At 40.3% G+C, this 22,037-nt stretch overlaps 1 protein-coding gene across 18 annotated transcripts in view; it reads left to right on the top strand.

Moving 5' to 3' along the window:
• Nucleotides 1–22,037, top strand: part of DTNA (dystrobrevin alpha) — a 221,709-nt gene that overhangs the window by 115,093 nt on the left and 84,579 nt on the right. For 9 of the 18 annotated variants that reach the window (XM_035319608.1, XM_035319610.1, XM_035319612.1 and 6 more), the window contains 2 exons: nucleotides 6,655–6,722; nucleotides 11,912–11,992. In XM_035319608.1, the coding sequence (XP_035175499.1) occupies nucleotides 6,656–6,722; nucleotides 11,912–11,992 (148 nt within the window). In that variant the 5' untranslated portion in view covers nucleotide 6,655. Of the gene's footprint in view, nucleotides 1–6,545; nucleotides 6,568–6,635; nucleotides 6,723–11,911; nucleotides 11,993–22,037 lie in introns of those variants that run through there. The other 9 variants (XM_035319613.1, XM_035319614.1, XM_035319621.1 and 6 more) reach the window with 2 other exon arrangements.

Consider the following 22,037-nt stretch of genomic DNA (forward strand, 5'->3'; position numbering starts at 1 on the left):
AAATAAAAGACCTGAGAGAAGACCAGAGTACCAAAGTATCAGATATCAATTACACGCTTCCTGTGATAAAGTCCTTCTAACTTTTTATGCCCCGAGTTTCATTAAGGTTTTCCCTACAAACTATTCTTTCGTTAAGCAACTGAAAGAAGTAGAATCACAAGTTTGAGTGGTTAGAGGTAATCAATACTTTATTGATCCTGTGTTTTTTTTTTTTTTTTTTTTTAGTAAAATAGTATAAAAACATATGTTGAATGAAAAACTATGTTTTGGGTGAAATCCAGGTCCCTGATGAGGGCATGGTGAAGCTCCCATAACAGATTAACACATCAGACAAGCAGATTTGTCATTGAATATTGTCAACTTTTGAGTCTGAGTTTTGGGGGGGTTGTTCTTTTTCTATAATGTTTTTAGTGTAACAAAAAAAGACACGACTGTTAGCAGAAGTTAATTCTAACAAGTCCTCAGCTGTACAAAGGCTCAGAAACATCATGGAGTATAACAAAGATCAATACCTGCTTTATTTGTTCCAAAATATTTCATGAAACTCAGACTAAATATGATTTAAAGATAGCATTTCAATGGGACTTTGAAGAGCTGTATTTAAATCTACACCGTTTAGCTAAAATCAATCATTACTCTTTATCAGAACTATTTTATCAGAAGTGATGTCGATGAAGTACCGGAGAAAAAATTTTGGAGCTGACTAAAATTATTTTATTGGATCAATTTATACTCTCAGGTGGTCAAAACAGATTTGAAGCATTGAATGCTGGTTTTCCTGCAGTGTTTCATCCAATGGAGCAGTTTCTTATAGTGCCAGGAAGGCTGACTCTAAAAGCACATGGTTGGAAACATGCATCTGAGCAACTCGTGCAAGGCAGCTTTATAAAGTTTCACATATTTGTTGTAAGTGTTGTTTTTCTTACGTGTCTTTCATGTCTGGAGTGGTAAGATTCTCTGTTATATGAGAGATCTCTTCCTCCTTAGTTTTGCAGAGAAAAGCTGAAAGCTATATAAGCACACATAGATAGCAGAAAAAATAATGATTTTAGGAGACATTTTGACCTAATTTATAACTATATGAATTCTTAAACTTGACAATGCCTAGTGTGCATGGAAAATGAATGACTGGTGGTTCACTGGTTCCCTGAAGTAAATTGTCAGTCATGACATCCACTGTTAAGATTCTCAATCTGTACAGTATTAAATATGGAATTAGTATGCTTTGACTCTCAAGTTTTTTATCTCCAAATTGTTCTTTTTTTACTATGAAACTTTTTCACAATTTGTTTTTCAAACATCCCAAATAAGATTTGCATAACACTCAAATTTCCTTGAAGACTGGGTGTTAAGAAAATGAGTTGCAGTGGGTGCCTTATAGGATTTTGACAGTTTCCTATTAAGGATATATGGAGCTCCAAAAGGGGAACTGATGAAAAATTTTTGGATTTTTTTTTCTTAAAAACGAAAGACGGATTTTGCTGAAAGAATACATCAAGCGCGATTTTTGGGGGGGGGGGGGGGGAATATTAAAATTGCAAAAATATGACACAATTAAGAAGAGGCGGATTTGCTGAGACTCATGTTGAATATAAGCTTAGCAACAGCTTTTATTTTACTTCTTCACTGTAAAAGCTCATCTAGATAAAATACAAACAAGTACTGTAAATGCAATGCAATTATACCTAGCCTCAGGAAAAAGCATTGAACAATTTTATTACAGTGCCAAAGATTAGTCCTGGAATGTAAAGCTGAGAGAGGCCTATTATGGACCTGCTTCATTAAAAGATGTGAAACAAGACATTCATAAGGCACCAATAAATCCATTAAGGGGACGAGGACTCAGAAATGGCCTTCCATGATTCTAGTTATTAACTTCAAAGATTGCTGAGGTTGGGGACTTGGCAAATACAGTTTTAGCTAGCACTCACAGTCCCTTTTAACCCTCTGTGCTCTGGTCCAAATTCACTTTGAAATAAGCAGCTATAACTCTGCTTTATTTGGCTGAGCAGCACCCACCTGCCAGGGCTGAATTTGGAGAAGATGGGAAAAGAGAGAAAAACTATGGGTTTGAAATCTTCTCTTTCATATTACTATGACTTCTGCATGAACAGAGCTTCAAACCCAACTATCAGCTAGAGCTTTTAAGTCCTCATCAAATCACTGGAAGCTAGACCCAAGTGGGCTCTTTCATTTCCAGGCATCCAAATTTCTGGAGCTGATAATGCCTGAAAAAGGAATAGTAGCATCCTGATAAAACTGTCCCAAGCAATGGCAGACAAGAAGCCTGTGCTACTGAAAAATGTTACTATTGTCTAGTCAAACCTGGCTTTAAATTTCGACCAGCTGCATAGGAAATAGCATCTGATTTGTCAGTAGCATGAAGAACAGCCACAGAGAAACCTGCACATTTCTTTGCATCCTGATTCCTCCAACTCTCAAAGATACCAGAGCAAATATCTAAATTGAAGTCTTCTGACATTTCATGGTAGAAAAAGAAATAGTTGTTTAGATCGGGAGCTGAAGATTTCCACACCAGGGAAATACAGGCTGCTTAGATAAAGGATGCTCGAGCCTTATTGGTATTGTCTACCAAATTCCAGAAGTGATCTTGGGATACTCACTGTTAATTTTACCAATTCTTCTGGAACAAAACTTCCATCTAGAATTTGCATCCCAGAACATACCCAGGCGCTTCAGAGCCGCAGCGAGCACATTTGGACAAGACTCAGACAGACAGAAGTGTTTTTCTTTTTCCTCTGTGCCAGCTCCAATGGGAAGAGCAACTTTTATCCAGTCTGCAAGACGGGCAGGAATGTCACTGGTCAGGATTCGGAGCCTCTTGTGTCAAAGGTGTAAAAATGTGCAGCTGCGTCACAGCCATCACATGGGACTTTACAAATTTTCCATGCCACAATTAATCAATTTCAGCATACGATTTTCCTCGCTGGCACACTTCCTGACTCCCCGTGGCACTTCATCTGTCACAGATGAACAAGATGGGGATTTGCCGAAGTGTTAATGGGGTGGCTTTTCTAGACTCGTCAAACTGAGCACGTATGTGTGTGTCACATTAGTAATTTTTGACAGTTGCCTATTAAGTTTACAGAACTCTCAAGCAGGGAGCTCCTTTTACCAGGTAAACAGGCAGTTACCTCTTTTTGTGTTTTGGAGCTAATGATTTAGTGGTAGCAGGCATTGCTTTTACCAAGCACGGCAATAGCTCAAGAACTAGAAATACACTAATTACAAGAGGGATGACTTAAAACAGAGGTTAATAAAATAAGCTATTTATCCTAGATACACTAAAGCAAGAAAAAAACACTTATGTGAGACAGAAGTTATTATTCTATTCATAAATCAAAGCAGCGCAAAGGAAAGAAAAATAAGGCATGTAGTTCTCACCTTATGTGTATAAACTATTCCCTCCCAGATTTTATAAACAAATAAAATATACTAAAAAATGAACCAGCTATGCTTCTGATACCTGGCAAGCAAGAAGATGGAATTTTACATGAAACAGCTTAAATCAGACTAAGCTATTTGTTTATTGACTGTTTTCCCTCAAGCTCTGCTGATGTTATAAAAGAATTCAGCTCAAAGCACCAGTGGACGTGAAACATTCACGGTATCTTTTTCAGAGGCTGGAAACCTTATGTTTGGAATGATTTCTGCTCTAGAATGTCTGTAATATATTGAAGCCTTAATACCTTGCTAATCAGTACATTACTAATTAGCCCATGACAAGAATTTTAATTAGATGCACAGTAGGTGTTCTCCCTACCTGCAGTGGAGGAGTTATTTCCCGGGAGACAAGTGAAGGGAAACAGATAGTGGAAGGGATCAAGAGTAGACAAATATGTCTTTTCTACTCTGGGTAGAGTATACATGAATTAATATTTTTTAAAATTATGTCTCTGATAATTTATTCTGTTTTGTAAAGTATAATAAAGTTCACTTTGTGATTTGCTTTTTTTCCCCGTAGAACAAAAAGTGCTTCTTTCTGTGAACTGACATCTGTTGTAAGCCAAATGAGCAGTATCGGAAGATGACTATAGTCAATTATGCTCATGGCCAGCCCCGAGGACTGAACTGAGAGCACTGCCACCTCAAAGTACAAGTCTTTGTAACCTGAGTTTAAGAGCTGAGCTGCGTATCTGTGAGCTGGAACAAGGAAGTATTCAAGAGATGTGTAGATGTGGTGCTTTGGGTAGGTAACACGGTTAGTGGTAGACTTGGCAGTGCCAGGTTAATGGTTGGACCAGATGATCTTGGAGGTCTTTTCCAGCCTACGTGGTTCTATGATTCTGACATTCTAAAGTGAACAAGCTTAAAAAGGGAGAAGCACAACACAGAATCACAGAATCATAGGGGCTGGAACGGACATGAAGAGATCATTGGGTCCAACCCCCCTGCCAAAGCAGGTTCCCAAGAGCAGGCTGCCCAGGTAGGCATCCACCCATGACCATTGTCATAAGCTGAGCCTTGGCTTGGGTGCATTCTAGAAGTAAAAATGTGTAAGAAAAGCTTGGAAGATGAAGATGAATAAATTCCTATCAATGGGGACTCAAAAATCATAATTATTGAGCAACATTGTCTTTTTTTTTTTTTTTTTTTTTCTATCTGGAAAAGATGCAAAGAAGGGGTAGAAGATGCTTCTGAAAATACTGCCACCACTGATATTCTCACTAGCTTAATGGCATATATGCTGTTGCAGAGAACTTTAGGATTGTCATTTGGGATGAAGGTTTCAAAATCTGCAAAATATCTACTGCAGTGAGAGTCTTTCAAAGTTATTTGTATTTATATGCACATAACTCAGGCTTCCATAGGGAGACCATTGTGAACAACTCTACGAATAATAAAAGTTAATCTAAAATTGTATTTGCTGTGAAGTATTCACTCAACTGTCCTGCCTGATAAAAGATGCTGTCTTTTCAAATGGCTTTATTAACCCACCTGTCATAGCAGATTAGGTGGTTTTCCATAGCAAACTTGTCTACTGCTGTAAGTTCAGTTAGAAGGAGATTCAAGCTGGGGTTAGTGGGATTACATATTTTTTCATCTTTTATGGGCCGAGATTTAAGGCTGATGCAGGGACAAACAACATTCCTATTTGGGATGCAGGCTGGGGATCTTAAGGTATATCTCATGTTGCAGCTAGATGTGAGCCTTCTCTGACACCACCAGCAAGACGTGAATGAACTTCAGATCAGAGGCTGTGTGGCCACTTCAGCAGAGCTCTGTATTGAAAGCTGTTATCTCTGCAGAAGAGCAGGATATATTAGCTCCAGCTTAATGCCATGCTGCACACATCCGTATCACTCCCAGCCAAATTAGAGCATGAGTGAACTTGAATATACCTGCAAACACGATGCAGCCATACCCTTTGTCCTCCTCCTAGTGGGGCTGCTGCTCACATCACAAAACGTCCACTGTAAATAGCACTTTAGTGGAGCCTTTATCAGTACTCTCAGAATTGAATAGACTATTTGGAAAAGACAGCTATAATGTAGCAGCACTTCATTTGAACAGTGCATTATGGAAGAAAAAAAATCAAAAAACTCTTATGTGATTGCCTTCCTTTCTCCAAGAAGTAAAAGGAAACTGGTCTTCCATCCTGAGTCCTTTGGTGGGCAGATGGTAGCCTTCAGCATCCAATACTTTCATCCTTCCCATTAAATACATTTGTGGGTTTGCTACTGAAGACAGCGGAATATTTCGGATTGTGTTTCTCTACAGAGTATCTCTTTTTTAATCCCAGGTGGCCCAATATTATCTCACACAATCTAGTTGAGATAAGGCTGTAGATTAAAATGCAGGTCAGAAGCCCTAAGCAGGCTTGGCAGGGAGGGAAAGATTTTGGTTTGCTAGAGTAATTTTCCATAGGAAGTGGTGAAGCTGACACTGGTTTCATTTTCTGAGTGCTGCTACAGGTGTTTGTCTTTATTCCGGAGGTTTTAGTCTTTCCCTGTTTGAATGCTGGCTGTGCAGGAAGCCGTTGTTTATTCTCTCTCCAGCAGTAGCACTCTTAGTAATATTCTGAAGACTTGGATATCTGAGAACTGAAGGAAACAATATCCTTGCTTCTGAGACTTTTACTGGGACTCATTTAATCAGAACCATACTGTCTTGAATTTGAATGAATATTTCGAGTGTATTTGCTTGCGTGAATAGAGGTGTTATATATGGATTTAGTTGCTGTTTAGTTGTTATTTTTTGTTTCTGTTTCTTCCACCCAGAACTGGCAAGAAAGGCATTTTCTAAACCATAAAATAATTTCTGAATCTTTTATGATTTCTTCACTCTTACATAACTTAAACTGAAGATTCCTTATTTAAGAAAACCTAAATTGAATTTCAGAGCTTGTGTTATGTAAGTCAGTCAGTTACATCAAGCGGAAAAACGAAACATTGCCTTTGGGAGAGAGAGAGAGGGAAAACAAATGCTTGAAAGCAGAGTCTAGGGAATGGAGGACAATTTTGGGACCAGCTTCCCCCCAAACGATGCCACAGAGAGGCTGGCAAAAGGCACCGGCTACATTTGGAGCACCAGTCAACCTCAAAGGTTCACGGGGATCGATTCTGGATGCTTAAATACGTATGTTCAGCCTGGGAATAATGCTCAATACTTTCACATGATTTTGTCTTCCAGAATGATTGAAGATTGCGGGAAAAGAGGAAATACCATGGCAGAAAGAAGGCAGCTGTTTGCAGAAATGCGTAAGTACTTCCTAGAAATTTCACTGTGGTAGACCATGCCAGTCGCGATGCAATGTCAGTAAAATTTATGTAAGGTTTCCATCTCAAGTAACTGATACATTTGTTTCACAGAAAGTTTAATATTGTGAGACCAAAACTACAGGAAAATGGGCTGATTTGACCAAATAGCAGGGGAGAGGGATTTTCTACACCAGCTTATGTATTTTTCTACACCATACTGAATTATTTTAATCAATGGCTTCTTGAGACAAAGATGCTGAAATACACAGGTAGCAATGAAGAGGGAAAAAAGGTCTCCAAAAGACTATATTTGGGGGATTTCTGTTGTGGGTTGACCCCAGCCAGCTGTTAAGCACCCACCCAGGCACTTGCTCACTCCCCTCATATCCCTGAACAGGAAGAGCAAAAGCAAAAAAAAACTTGTGGGTTTAGGTGAAGACAGTTAAATAAGTGGAGGAAAGAGAAAAAAAAATAAGAAACCAAAAAAAGTGATGCAAAGGCAATCACTCGCCATCTCCCAATGCCAGACCATACTCAGGCAGTCTTCAAGCAATGTCTACCTTGGAAGACAAAACTCCCCATCCCCTTCTTCTACCTCTGGCTTTTATTGCTGAGCATAACCCTATATGAAGTGGACTATGACCCCTTTGGCTAGTTCAGGTCAGCTGTCCTTGGCGTGTCCCCTCTCAGCCTCTTGCCCACCCCAAGGCTCTTGCCCACCCCAAGCCTACTCACTGTTGGGGCAGAGTGGGAAAAAGAGAGAGAACCTTGACGGTCTGCAAGCACTGCTCAGCGATAGATAAGACATTGGTGTATTATCAACACTCTTTTAGCAACAAATCAAAAAGATAGCACCACGCAGGCTGCTACAAAGAAAGATAGCTCCATCCCAGCCAGGCCCAGTGCAGGGTCTCATGTAGAACATAGCCCACTTCAGTTTATTTTTTATATTTTCTAGTGAAGCTTTGTGGTCCCCACGGAACAGTGTGTCATGGGTGTGCTACACTGACAATGCTCCTGCTATTCTCCTGGAAGTTGTCTCTTATTTCTCTAACAAACATGCCACCATTTCTCAGTTGTATTATGTATGAGGTTTGAGACTGTCACCTTTTTACTAGATTTACTTAAGTTTTATCTGTAATTAGTAAGCTTCCTATTATTTGTCCCTGGCAATATAGTAAAAAGGACAGAACAGATACTTTGATTTTTATGACTATTTAGTTTTCAAAATATTTCACCTGGTTATCACTAGGAGCTGGTTGCCCATTCTGCTCTGTTTATCAAGACTTTAGTTCTCTGAACTCAAAAGTAACAAGGCCGTAATGGAATGGGGCATTAATGGGACCAGAGCAACCGTGCACACTGAAAGGCCAGGTCTGTGCTGGTGATTCATATGTGGCGGGGACTGTTCGGTTCCCAGGGGCACCAAATGGCCTACATCTGTGATCACGAGCTCTCAGAAATAAGGTCTTCTCATTCAGCTGGCCTATTGAGAATGGTCTTGGCCCGTTCCGTGGTGTCCACTAGCTTTGTTGTGCTCTGTACTTTTTTCAATACCACACAAGGGTTTCTGTTGTAACTCTGATGGATATTCCTCTTGTCCCTTTGGTACAATATCGTAGACCAGTGGAAGGAAGGCATGTTTTTTACCTAGAAGGGAAAAAAAAAAAAAGGATGATGCGTTTCTCCATTACCATAACATAGTATACTTTTAATTACAGTTATATGGAGGACTTGAGCTTGTATAAGCTCAAGTCAATGGCAAAAATTCCATTAACTTCAGTCTGTTTGAAATGCTTCTGAACTCCTAAACCAGGAGATCATTCCTTAAGAATTTGCAATGGGGGTTTATGGTTTGCTCCCACAGGGCTGAAGGCTGCTTTGTTGTTCTCGGTTGTTTTGAGGGAATTAAGGCAGTGCTGGGAAAATTGACAATGAGTAGTTGGAGAATAAGGAGGGATTATTTTCCCATAGTCTACACAAATAGTTATTTTTCTTTCACATTTCAGTATTTTGACATATTTACTTGTGTCTGGTTTATCTCGTGTGTGCCTGCCTTTCCTATTTGCCTGCTTTTGTTCCTACTACTGCTACACATGCACACAGAGAACCAGGTTCCAACCAGGTAAAAAGATAGAGGAGAAAATGCATTTCTTTTGTGTGTAATAAACTAAATATGTTTTAGGCAAAGAAACGTTTGCATTCATAACATGCTAAATTTTGCATGTTGAGATACAGTGGGTATAAAGGGTGTGTTGCACTGAAACAGAAACTCATCCTGTTGTCATTGCATTCAGGTCCCCTCAGCTGTGTGCAAGCCCCCACAGTCCATGCTGAACAAAAATCATGCACTCAACATACCCTACATGCTCTGGGCCATGCAAAGTTTCCTAATGTAAAGGTTTCCTAATGTAAAAAAACATGAGTTCCTGGTAGAAAGTTGAACTCCAAACCTGCCCATGTTAGATGAAAAAAAAATAAATGATGTAGAAGAGTTTGCCAGTGTTTTAGGCTCCTGTGGTAATATCTGCAAGTCTGTGATTAAAACCCCGCTATGTTTTTAGAAAGTCGATCATGTTCCAGACTGCACCAGACAGCAAAAAAAAATCCAATTGTGCCTTTGTAGGAAGCTTGTTCTGAACAAAGAGTAGATGGATTTGACTCTCACTTCGGATATGACTCTAACTTCAGGTTTGGGGCAGTGTATGATTTCCCTTGTAATCAGAGACATTTAGTTTGACTTTTTTCTTTCTTTGTCTTTAGAAGCAGCATCTTTCTAGCTCCAAATTACTAACCTTCGTGAATTAGTATCATAACCAATATCATATTCTGTAGAGTTAAAGTTTAGATTGAATCTTATCTCTCAAGGTGCACCACTGGATGTCAAATCAGTAGGCTACCCTTAGTCGTACCTGACATGCTCATCTATCCAGACTGCTCTGATGAAAAAAAATCAAAATGTACGTAATAGTAGTGCTGCCAGCATATATTATCCAGCATGAAGACAGCAGCCAAGGGTTGCAATGTATCTTCTTGTTATTTTTGTGAACTGCCAACAGTATTACCTAGATGAGCATATTCAAAAGAAACAGTGAAACACTGCCAGTGGGCAAAGAGAATGAGAGGCCACTGGCAATCCTGTAGGCAAGTTACAAATTCCCAGTCTCATTTGCCATGCTCAGTCCCACACATCTTTCCACATATTTTTCAGCACTCTCCATGCAAAATGAAGTCATGTTTCTACAGAAGTTATTTGACAAATGGATCTCAGACTGTGGTAAAATGTGAATCATGATAAAATTAAGTAGTATGTTCCACAGTTTTATCAACAGAAACACCTCCTCCCAAAGTAACACAATTCAGTGTGTGCAAATAGTAGGGGAAAAAAAGCAACATTACTGCCTACAGTTTTGTGTATATGGAATTAATACTACAACCTAGAAAGTACAATGAGCCAGTCTCACTTTGCTTTGAACCCGTTCATCTTACTAGAATGCTGAAGTTTTATAAAGAAGCATTGGGAGCTTTTATTCGTGTCTCTCATTAAAGTTAAGAGGGAAAAAAAGTTAAGTTTGTATTACTCATTGGTCCTACTAAAAAAGGAAAGACTTGCTGTTGCAAGTGTTATCGACTCTCCTTCACCAATAAAGGAGTTTTCCAAAAGCTGTCAATGGGGTACTAATACTGAAGAGAAAAACTGTAATTTAGCAATAAGCCTATGATGAAAAAAACAAGACTTTGCAGACCTGATGTGAAGTAGTTAAAGATAGCTTCTTCCAGGAACAGATGGTGTTAAGACAACCAGCTGGCAGAAGGGAGTAGCTGAGAGCCCCGGGAAGATGGTGTGGGACAATGCGGTCAGGAAAAGAGCAGAGTCTGGGGAGAGGGAAGAGTATCGTTCTCATTTTCATCTCACAGGGTACAGCACATTTGAAATATTCGGGTCCAAAGGGTGCCAGATTGTTTAAGTGTGGGTGAACGATGCTGACGGGGCCATACGTGCAGCAGTGAAGCCGAGTGGCCAGTCTAATAACATGAAGAGGAATTTTAAAGAAAGCCTTTGGGAAATGGGTAAACGCAGAATAGGGCCATATTTCACTCCACTTCTCTTACAGCCTCATTGTTTCTTGTGTGGATGTGTCTCATTTGGATAGTTCCTTGAGAAGCCCTGGTTTTGTAGGTTGGTACCGTTCCTGCAGAGGAGGCTGCTCAACTGAACAGAACGGTTTTTACTCTTTTATTCTAGGGCCAATCACAATGAGAAAACAAATACACAAAAGCTCAATTGTACATCATTCCATGAAATGCGTGGCACAATTAATAAGCAGCCTCGCATCTCATAGGCCATATTGTAGCTATGCAGCAACACTTCTTGTGTAAGACATACCAGCCAAGAAGGAGAAACATTTAAATAACAACCTACTCATCAACTTTATGAGACTTCTGGAAAGTGTAGCGAATGATACACACCAGCAGTATGCCTGAAGACACCGTGCCAGATTCTGCCCCCCATCCCAGTCCCTTTCTGCTGCTCTTTCACGTGGAGTAGCTACCAGTCAGCTCCTACCCATATCTTCTGGACAGCTGCTCTGGAAATGCTGCCAGATCTTTAAGCTGGAGAGGCCAGGGCCAAGCTGTGTGTGAGCCAGAGAGCCGACTCGGAGATCTCTGTTGCAGAGAACATACCTCTCTGAAACGGAGGATGCCCCACGCTCCTCGCAGCATTTTTGCCCCCTTCTGCAGATCGCTATCAGCCCTTTAGTTACGGCATGATATTGTTTCTAATTTGGTTTGCTGGCAATACCTTGTTCTGATCCGGCATGTCTGCCAAAGATATTTGTTATGAGCTTTGTTGTTAAATATTAAAATTAGATGGAGGTTTTCCCTTCTGTTGGAGCCTGGCCAGTGTGTCTTTTAGCCTGCAGCTTGACCAGATTGTTCTTCAAAGTGACAGACACAGTGGGCTGACTATTCCTTGCCTTCCTTCATAAAAGTCTTTTAACGCTGTAGCTCCCACCTTTCCCCATCTTTCTGCCCTCCCCTCACTGCTCTCCCTGCAAAGGAGATAACCTTGAAAATAATTAAACAGAGTCGGCTCCTGCGTCCTCTTTGTTCTCTCGCTTCCCTGTTGTCAAAGATACACATAGGTTATATTCCATACAAATTTTTCTGTTATTCTCTTCCACTAGGGGCTCAAGATCTGGATCGCATTCGTTTGTCCACCTACCGAACAGCCTGTAAGCTCAGATTTGTTCAGAAGAAATGCAACTGTAAGTATGTCAGCACTTCTTTCATATACTATTGCAATTCGCTGTCCATTGCACTCCACGGTCTGTGCCTCAGATCCACCACAAAAAAAAAAAAAAAAGAACTGTTGGATCTGGCATGGAAAAAAAAGCCACTAACCAGAGTACCTGGGCAGATTTTAAATACTGACTTGTTTATGTAAGGATCTTGTCTCACATATGCCCATGATTCCATCTCAAAAGTGTGGGTCTTCACGCAGGCCCCAGCTTTAATTAGTATGTATGCTAACTACATTCTCCAGTTTTCTTGTAATTCATATTTGAGAGTATTTCCAGCAATCCTGCAAACTTTTCTAGCAACTCTGTGAAGGAGAAATGGTGATTCTAGTCTATTTGGCATCCAGCAAAGTATGTGCAACATTAGCCGGCCCCTTTCTTCCGGAAGGTCAGTTGGAGAGATCTCTTCCAAGAGGAGGAACCTGCTTGTCATCTCTGCATGTCTTTCTTCCACCTTCTAGGCTTCATTCCTGAGAAGTTTCCCACTTAATTAGTGATCTTTTTAGCATTTCTTCTGAGCTTCTGTCTGTCTTCCTTTACAGCTTCGACTTCTATGAACATATTCATGAGAAAAGCTATAAACTTTAATGGAAAAATGCATATAAAATCTGTAATGGATTGTATCATTTGTTCTCCATCTGAAATATTGTGTAGTTATGTAGAATGGTGAGTTTGGGTTTATGTGTTTTACTGGACATTTCCACACTAAGTTTAATTTTTTAAAAAAGTCCTATTCATGGGAACTCTTGTCAGCAGTAACAGGGGGGAGAAGACTAATGCAGAGAAAACAAGTTTTTTAGTTTTCTCATTTAAACTAGAGTGATAGCTTGGCTACGCTTTGTGTTATGTGCAGTGGTAAATACATTAAGAAATTCTCAGTGTGGATAGGGATTACCCGCCTGGGACAGAGTTCCTAGTTCTGAGGCTACATCTGTCTGTGTTACAGAAATATTTAATTTATGCTGTCCAAACATACTAGAGTAGCCAAGCTGTGGCGGAAGACTTTGGAGAGTATTTATTAGATAATTAGCTACAGAGTAGGTCTTTCAGTCACCTCTGCAGCACACTTATAATATTTTAAATTTGTGTTTAGCTGAAGTCAGATTCTTATCACATTATAAGCAGGCAGACAGACACAAAATTTAGGAGGGTTTTAGTACCTGTCCAGCAGCTGTCTTCTGCCATTCAGAAGGAAATGTATGAAAAGATACATTTATGCTGTGTTCAGCTGTTAATTTTATTTTATAAATATATGTTATGCTTAATAGGATGACATTTCCACTTCATTTTCATGGTCATAGTTCAATAACCTGAAGTGACAGAGATATCTAATGAAGTTGATACTGATAGCAAAGTTATAGCACTGCTTGCTTTGATAACTGTGTGTAAAGCAAATGAAAAAAAAACCATAAAGGTGCAATAGCCTCATTGCTGGGAGTGGCTGGCTAATTAAAAATATTGATTCCTAATCTTAACTTTGTTCCTCATGTTTATCAAGTGGGATCTGCTTATGTGGAACGTTTCCTTCTGCTCATCATATAGTGAACAAATGCACATGCCCTTCAGTTTGCCAGTTTGTGCCAAGTCCCTCATGGACACTGCTTGCCTTCGGGCCTTCTGGTTACCACTGATAAGCTAGGAGAAGCAATTTTCTGGTCTTAGATCAAGAGTTGTATTGTAACAACCTCTCCCAAACAAACAAACAAAAAAAAAAGAGTGACAAAAATATTGTCCTAAGAATTAGGCTCTGTGCAACTTAAGAAATGATTTCCATTGCTCTGGAATGGGATGAGTTGCACACATCTTTTCACTATGACATACAGTTTCCTTCTCATTGCTTCTGTCCGACCACTGGTCTCCCAGACGGGTTACTCTCACTAGCAGGAAGAGAAGTCATTCATTTACCCGATGTGATTTCAAGCAATGGCTGTCCAATGCAAAGCTTCTAAACAGAGAGCTACTGAACCAAGCACTGCCCTGAAATGGTTAATATCAGACCTTCTGCTCATGTCAGTGACTCTTTTTTATTTCCTACAGAAATTGCCATTAAGCAGCACCCAATAATATGTTCAAGAGAAAAAACAATGTGACATTGGGAAAAAAAAAAAAAAAAAAAACTTCTGCTACATGTGAGATGTTTCATTTAGGGGAGGATATAAAAAGAAAAAGCTCAAAGGCAGTCCCACTCCACTCCCTGTGGATAGCACCTCCTGTCACTCAAGCAATGCTTTCAGCTGTGCTCTCCTGCCCTGCCTCGACCAGCTTTTCACTCGCTTGTACCGGACCAGGCTCACTGGGAAAAAACATGCTCAGAAAAAAATGTATTTAAGGGTTTTTTTAAAATAACTAATTTAATAAATTGCAGGAGCTGCACTTGGCTGCAGGCTGGAGGTGTATGAGGATGGAAGCAAAGAGCTGCTTTGAGTGCCAGAAGTGGATCTTCCAAGAAAAGCAGAGCAGAGGTTTTATTAACACCAGCTTTTTTACCCAAAGGTGCCCATTAGCACAGAACAGTGTGTGACAGTCCTGGGATATCAGGCAGCTACACTTATCACAAACAATGCAAGGTTTGTTTCTGCTGTCTTTAATGCAGACAGGCACAGGCTCATCTCCTTACCTCCCTTTGTGAATTCTTCTGAAACCTTCATCAGAAGAGTGGGTTTTTCTGGTGAAGTAAGCACTGTGTAATGGGCGAAGATGCACTGACAGTCTAAGGGCTGTTCTCTCTTGCAGTTTCTCTCCTTAAACTAGTTAAATTATGTGGCCAAAAATTGTAGGGGAGGTGACAATGTACCACCGTTTACCAGAATACCACTACACATGTTGTGCTCTGAATACTAACACTTGTTGATCAATGTAATTGCACTACTGAATTATTTCATTTTCACAATAGGAAGATAACTAAAGATATATAGCAAACATTCTTCAAAACTGCAAATGTAAGTCTTTGTGATAATTCTATAAAACTTCAGGAAAACTACGGTGCATGTGAAAAGTGTTTCTTTTATAGAAATCTCTCTGAGCATTTAAACCAACAGCCAGTTTAAATAAAATCAGCAGAGTGAGAAAAATCAATATCAGTCATTGCAGTTATTTGTCAAGCAGGACGGAATTGAAATCAGTCCAGCTTAATTCTTCTTCAGAGAAGCAAGAAATTCTTCATAAGGAGTCAGAAAATATGTACATAAATTAAGGAAAAAAAAAAAAAAAAAAAAGCAATGCTATCTTTTAAAGGAAGCTTCCTTCAGAGTTAAGCATTCTCCTTTTCCTATGTTGGTGTTACCAATGAATAACAAATAACATTTACAAATTATTGGTGGCACACCTCTGACTCTGCTAGTGCCCAAATGTGGAATACAATCTATGACATCCCAAAAGTAAGAGCTCAACCAAATTCTGCATGCAGGAATTCCAAAACCTGGGAAGCATTACTAGTGCAGCATGAATATAAACTCACTTTACACTTCCCTATTTCTGATTACAATTTCCGAGCACAGAAGTAATGAACAGACAAACTCTGTCGGTAGCGTAGGTACCTTTGAGGATATGTGGGGTACAGAAAGAGATGATTACATGCTACTTGCGTATTAGTCTGCACAACTCCTGTAGCAATAGAGCTATTGCAATAGTAGTAGTCTTCTCTTAATCATAAAGACTAGCACAAGATGTAGATACCTCTTCTATAAAAAAAGAAAAAAAAATCAAAGAAAATTTGATCCTAAAAGTAAAAAATTTGAGAAAATCTTGAGACTGGGTCATGAATAATTTCAGATGAATTCCAATAGTCTTGGAGAGATGGACCTCAAAGAAAACCCTATTGGTGGTTGCATCATCTTTAGATCTACGAATGTAAAGCCGGAGCATGTGAGCTGACCATGGCTGCTCTAGTGGGTCTTTGTGTTGGATGTAGTCTCAGAAATAACAGCACCCTAATCATCTGAGGTTAAATTTCATTATCTGGGATAATCAAAACAGACAGGAAGCAGGTGCAGAAACCTGATCAAAAGTGCTACATGTTTATTGCAGTCCGTACTGTGCAAAATGTACAAAATGCTGCTAGCTGACTTCTTCATCACCTAGATTTCCCAGTGTGCTTTAAAGGAGGCCCTAAATAGTGCCCACTGTCAAGGGGGGAGATGGAAAAACTACAGATGAGCACTATGAGGTCTGCAACAGGCACAGAATTTAAATCCTATAAACCCAATGTTGCTCAAAGTCAAACATCAGGGTGTTGTACTTTGCTTGACCTTCCTGTGTTGAAATAGGTTTTGAAAACATCCAATGTACATTCTCACCATGCAAGGAAGATGCCACCTTGACATACAGCTCTCTATCTATAGCTTTCAGACACAGAAGAGTAATAAGGCTTTCCTAAAAGAAGGCGTGAGTGACCAATGGCAGCAGCTGCACGTATCTTTCAACATTCACGTATTCAGGAAACATGGAAAAGTATGATTTGTAGTAGCCCCAGTCATCATTGTTCTGCTGGTTTATTTTAATATTTGATTTCCAGTGAATTTATTAAAACCCATTTGTTTATACAGAAAAACAACCTGAGATGAAATATCATGTTCACATGCAAATTCCCTCTGGGCTATGGTGGCAGCAGGAGTGGAACATAACAACATATCATAATCAAAGCCATGTTACAATTAAACATCACTCACTAATACAGCGCTGTACAGCTGGAAAACTACTGCTGTCCTTAATGAACTTTTCTGAACATGTTGTGGGATTATTCTATGACTCTGGCTGCAAAAAGCAACTTGCGCTGATTTCCCTAGATCAGAATAAATCATTGGCAGTTGAAAGCTTGAATCTAAAGCCATGATGATGATTGTAATATGGGGCTTAATTAATGCGGACAAAAAGGAAGTTTTTTTTCTCTGACAGTTTAATCCCAACGTTTTAGGGTTTCAGTGTCTTTGTTTCTCCCTTCAATATTCCTCTTCACAAGTGATTTTTGTTTGGTTTTGTTTTGTTTTGTCTTATCCAAGTCATAATACAGCTGTTTGCACATAGGAAGCGGAGCTGCCACCGCTGTGATGGAGACCTTGTAAATGTCCAGGGCAGCCTCCTCCACCTCCACCCCGTCCTCCTACCTCCTCTGCACTTAAGTAATCACAGCCAGGCATGAAGGCATGTCAGCTTAATCTCCATATGTGCTCTTAGGTGCCTCTCTGATCTGATCTGCCTTTTTACATTTGTTTTAAGTTAGAATAATTTCTCACCCTCCTGAAATATAATAATTTCCCACTGAAAATGAATGACAGTTATTGTAAACACACTATTTTTAGGTACTTAGAGCTTTTTTCCTTCTGTGCTCTTATGCCTCCTGTAATGCTACAGCAAGCTGCTGAAACTGGTTTGTCCCAGAAACTGGCAATTTTAGTATAAAATGATGAGATCAACCTGTGTGAGCTGCTGGCCCTGCTCAGGATGGCAATCACTTTTTTAAAAAATGATTTTATTCAACTGAAATAAAATTACTGGTAGGTTATGGTTTGTTTTGTTTTCTGTACCGGGTTGATGCTTAAAATACTGTCTTAACACAACCCATTCAATCTGCCATTCACCACAAAATGAAAAGTCACATTATCTGGTTCTTTGAGTAAAAGGAAAGGATATGAAAGCCTTGATGCCACACTGGAAATGGTGCTGTGACCTTCTTCTTGTCCAATGGCTTAGGAAGTCGATAGTAGATACAGTTTCAATTTTCTCTTCTTCACCAGAAAATATGTTCCCATTTTATGTATCTGAAAAGTTGCCTTTTTGGGAACTTATTGAACAAACATAGCAGATATTTAGAAGTGTTCAGGACTGGCCTGTTGGTACTTAACCCACCAAATCTTTCATATTTATATGTTCATTGATTCAGGCATTCACAACAGCTTCTTTTTACTTAAATGAAATTACTCACTACCATACCATACAGCTGTTCTTTCTTTGACTCAGTATCCGCTTTCTCTAAAATGAAAGAGAGTCCACCAGAAATCCTTGATGACCTGTGTAAGAATCCCATGAAAATCTTTTCTGTGGAAAGAGGCCATTATTCCCAGTATGCTGCCTTTTAGTTCTCAAGGACTCTGTATAGCCTGTGCAATTTGTGCTTGTCCCTCATTCTCTTTTTTCTCTTACGATAACCATAAGAAATGGAGGCACCAAATTATCATATTTATAGAGTTAAGTTAAATAACTTAATCCTTCATCATTGTAGGGTTCTGTGATTAGTGTTCTTTTCTCATTGTTGGTTTTTATCATGTTTTTCATTTCATCCTGGAAGCAGTAAAGCACAAGATAGATTCAGGCTGGGTCACAGAGCAATCAGATTGAACGACAAGCAATGTTGCATATTTGAGAAGTGTAAAAGGTCTGCTTGCCTGCAATTTGAAACATTATTTCCTGTGAAAACAATCTGCCTCGAGAATTTCTGGTCATGGTACCTTCATATTCTTCTAGACCCTCAGTGGTAGTCTTCTGGGAGATTTGCTTAGAAGTTCTATAACTGTTTTTAAAAAGTTGATTTCTTATTTTTATTCTCTGTTGATCCTCTTGGATATTCTATGATCTGCTTATTACCATTACTATAATAATAATAATAGTTTTTTCTTTGTTTTTTTTTTTATCAGTATCTGAGACTTATATTCATATGACTCCAAAAGATATAGCTTTTTAAAAAAAAAATAAAAAGAAAAATCCCTCTATATTACAAGACCCACAATACCATTGTGTAAGTTACTAATTCTGGTATCCTGCAGTACTTGAATAATGGAAAGAAAGATGAGCTAATGATTTTTAAAAACTTTTTTGTTCCTTTGTCTTTACCAACGACTTAGAGACTAAATGCTCCTGGAACTGCTAGTACTATTCCATATGGGTTTCCAGGCAACTATGGAAAAAGGATGCATATATTATACATTCTGCATTATGCATCAATTATTTAATCAAAAGTTCAAAAGGGCTTGATTTAGCATATTCCCTGCAGACAAATCCTTCATAAGGATTTTAGTCTGTAAGTGTTCACTCACAGAACAATATCCCAAAAATGGGTTCAGATTTTCTTTTCTTCTCCTTTTAACTGTAAAAGTCTATTAATATGCTTTACAGATCTTAATAGCTGTTAGAGAGCAGGCGTATAACCTGTGTATTTGGCACATTCATAGAGGGACTACTATTACAAATTCAGCCCTATTTTGTGGTGGCACAAAGTGGACTGGGTTTGTGGTCTCTCAGATGTCCCTGATTATTTGCTTTTAAAGGCTACCACCACAATTCTGTCTTCTACAGGATTAATACAAGACCTATCAGTGGACATTTGGAATTCATTTCCATGTCAAAAAAAAAAAAAAAAAAAAAAAAAAAAGCTGTGTATCTTAAACTCCCAAGTCCTCGTGTGCTTAGAGACTGATTTTTCAACCATACCATTTTTCAACCATACCATTATTCCAAGCAGTTCCTGTTCAGAACTGAGCTGCAAAAAAATGTCAGATAATATTATTTTGTCCTTTACAGTGGAAGATGACTGAACTGGCATCCTTTGAGTCAGTAGTTGACAGACACATAGACTAGGCCATGTCCCAGGCACACCGATAGACTGCCCTCCACTACACAGGTGTCTCAGCCCCGGCTTGATGCAGACAGCTTTGTAATTGGATCCTAGCTGAAAACCTTGTCTGACTGACTTCCTGAACTCTGCTAAAACTGCCATTCACTGCTATTTCTGATGGCTCTTCTGATACAGGCTTAAGGTTGGGCAGTCTGCTCAATTCACCAGCTGATGACTGAACGTTTGCTTCAGGCACCAGGGATTAGTCACCTGTGACCTGGCATGCTTTGGGTTAGTCACCCAAAACCAGAAAGCTTGTGCATCTTAGTTCCGTATTTCATGAGGAAGCCCAATGTCCTTAATGACTTAAAACAAAAGATAGTAAAAACAAACAAAACAAAACAAAACAAAAAGTTATTAGTTTAGTTCTCTTTTAGACATTGTGAAAATTGCAAGATATATGCAGACATACAATCTCATGAAAACAAATGGATATCTTGATGATGGTAACAAGATCACTGTATCTTCTGAGAGCTGCTGCTTCTTCATGTGAGAGCTTTTTCTTCTGTGACCCTCTTGTTTTTTTTCCCCTTCAACCTGAGGCTGTATTTCTAAATCTCCCCCTTCATCATTTCACTCCCCCTTCCTTCTTCAGCTTCATCTTACCACCTGTGGCATGCATTTTATCTCTGACTTCTCTTCAGCCCTTGGTTTCTTGGTTGCTCTCTCCTTCATGTTACCCTCATGGCTGCCAGAAGTCTTTCTTCAGGCTAACTCACTCTTACACTCGAGCCTTTGTTTCATTCCTATGTTTTCACAACCTGTGATAGTTTTACTGGGGTGGTCAGCCAAGCTCTACCACAGCCATTCTCTCACTCCCCCTCCTCAAAGGGAAAGGGGGAGAAAATACGATGCAAAGGGCTCAACAGTTGATATAAGGTTGGGGAGATCGCTCAACAATTATTGTGACCAGCAAAACAGACCCAGAGTAGGGAGATAGTAAGATTTATTGCCTATTCCTAACAAGCTAGAGAAGTGAGAAACAAAGGAAAGAAACCAAAAGCACCTTCCCTCCATCCACCCTCTTCCACTTCTTCCCCCCGAGCAGTGCAGGGGAACGGGCAATGGGGGCTGCGGTCAGTCCCTGTCGCTTCGTCTCCGCCGCTCCTTCACGGTCCCTCCCTGCCCCTGCTCCCCGTGGGGTCCCTCCCACGGGATGCCGTCCTTCCCCAACTGAGCCTGCGGGGGCTGCCCACAGGCAGCAGCTCTTCAAGAACTGCTCCCACACAGCTCCGTACCACGGGGTCCATCCCCCAGGACCAAACTGCTCCAGCACGGGTCCCCCACGGGCGGCAGCTCCCCCCAGACCCCCTGCTCCTGCGTGGGCTCCTCTCCACGGGCTGCAGCTCCGGCCCGGGGCCTGCTCCTGCGGGGGCTCTCCATGGGCCGCAGCCTCCTCCAGGCCACATCCACCCGCTCCACGGGGGCTCCTCCACGGGCTGCAGCGTGGAGATCTGCTCCATGTGGGACCCCTGGGCTGCAGGGGGACAGCCTGCTCCACCAGGGGCCTCTCCACAGGCCGCAGGGGAACTGCTGCTGCCTGCCTGGAGCACCTCCTGCCCTCCTGCTGCACTGACCTGGGGGCTGCAGGGCTGGTTCTCACTCCTTTCTCACTCCCAGCTGCTGTTCCCCAGTAGTATTTTTCTTTCTTAAATCTGCTCTCACAGAGGCACAAACAGCATCACTTATTGCCTTGGCCAGCGGCAGAGCCCTTATCTAACTTGTGGCAGCTTCTGGCTTCTTCTTGCAGAAGCCACCCCTATGCTCCCCTCCTCACCAAAACCTTGCCACGTAAATCCACTACACTGTCCTGTTATGGGCTGTCTAGTTCAGGTATTTTGCTGGGAAGGTGCCAGAGTGAATTAAGCAGTGTGATTTCATGCCTGTCACATGTTGGTCATTCGCTTTTTTTTTTTTTGGTGTTGTTTTTGTTTGGTTCGTTGTTTTTTTTGTTTGTTTGTTTGTTTGCTTTGGCATATGATATCATATTTATGTGAGAAAGGGAAAAAAAAAAAAAAAGTTTTCCTTGGAGCAGGTATCAGTGAGATTGTGGTCCTTTGTTCCTAGGGAGCTTCAGTCCATCATCTCACGCTAGCCCTGCCTCTGTTCTGAACCCAAAGCAGAAAACTCTTGAGGAGTAATACATGGGCTCTGTCCATACCTGCTTTCTGCAGAGAGCAGAGGACCGTTTTGATGCCTTTGCAAAAAACTGTTCCTGAGAAGATAAACTGCAGCATTTTGCCTCATCCATGTGTGGTAACATTGCATTCAAAGTGTCCTTCTCCATATCTTCTGAGCTGAGAATTTTGTTGAGGTGGTTTTTGTTGTGGTGGTGGTTTCCTTTCCTTTCCTTTCCTTTCCTTTCCTTTCCTTTCCTTTCCTTTCCTTTCCTTTCCTTTCCTTTCC

Source organism: Oxyura jamaicensis, chromosome 2 (genome assembly GCF_011077185.1).
Source record: "Oxyura jamaicensis isolate SHBP4307 breed ruddy duck chromosome 2, BPBGC_Ojam_1.0, whole genome shotgun sequence".
Taxonomy (NCBI): domain Eukaryota; kingdom Metazoa; phylum Chordata; class Aves; order Anseriformes; family Anatidae; genus Oxyura; species Oxyura jamaicensis.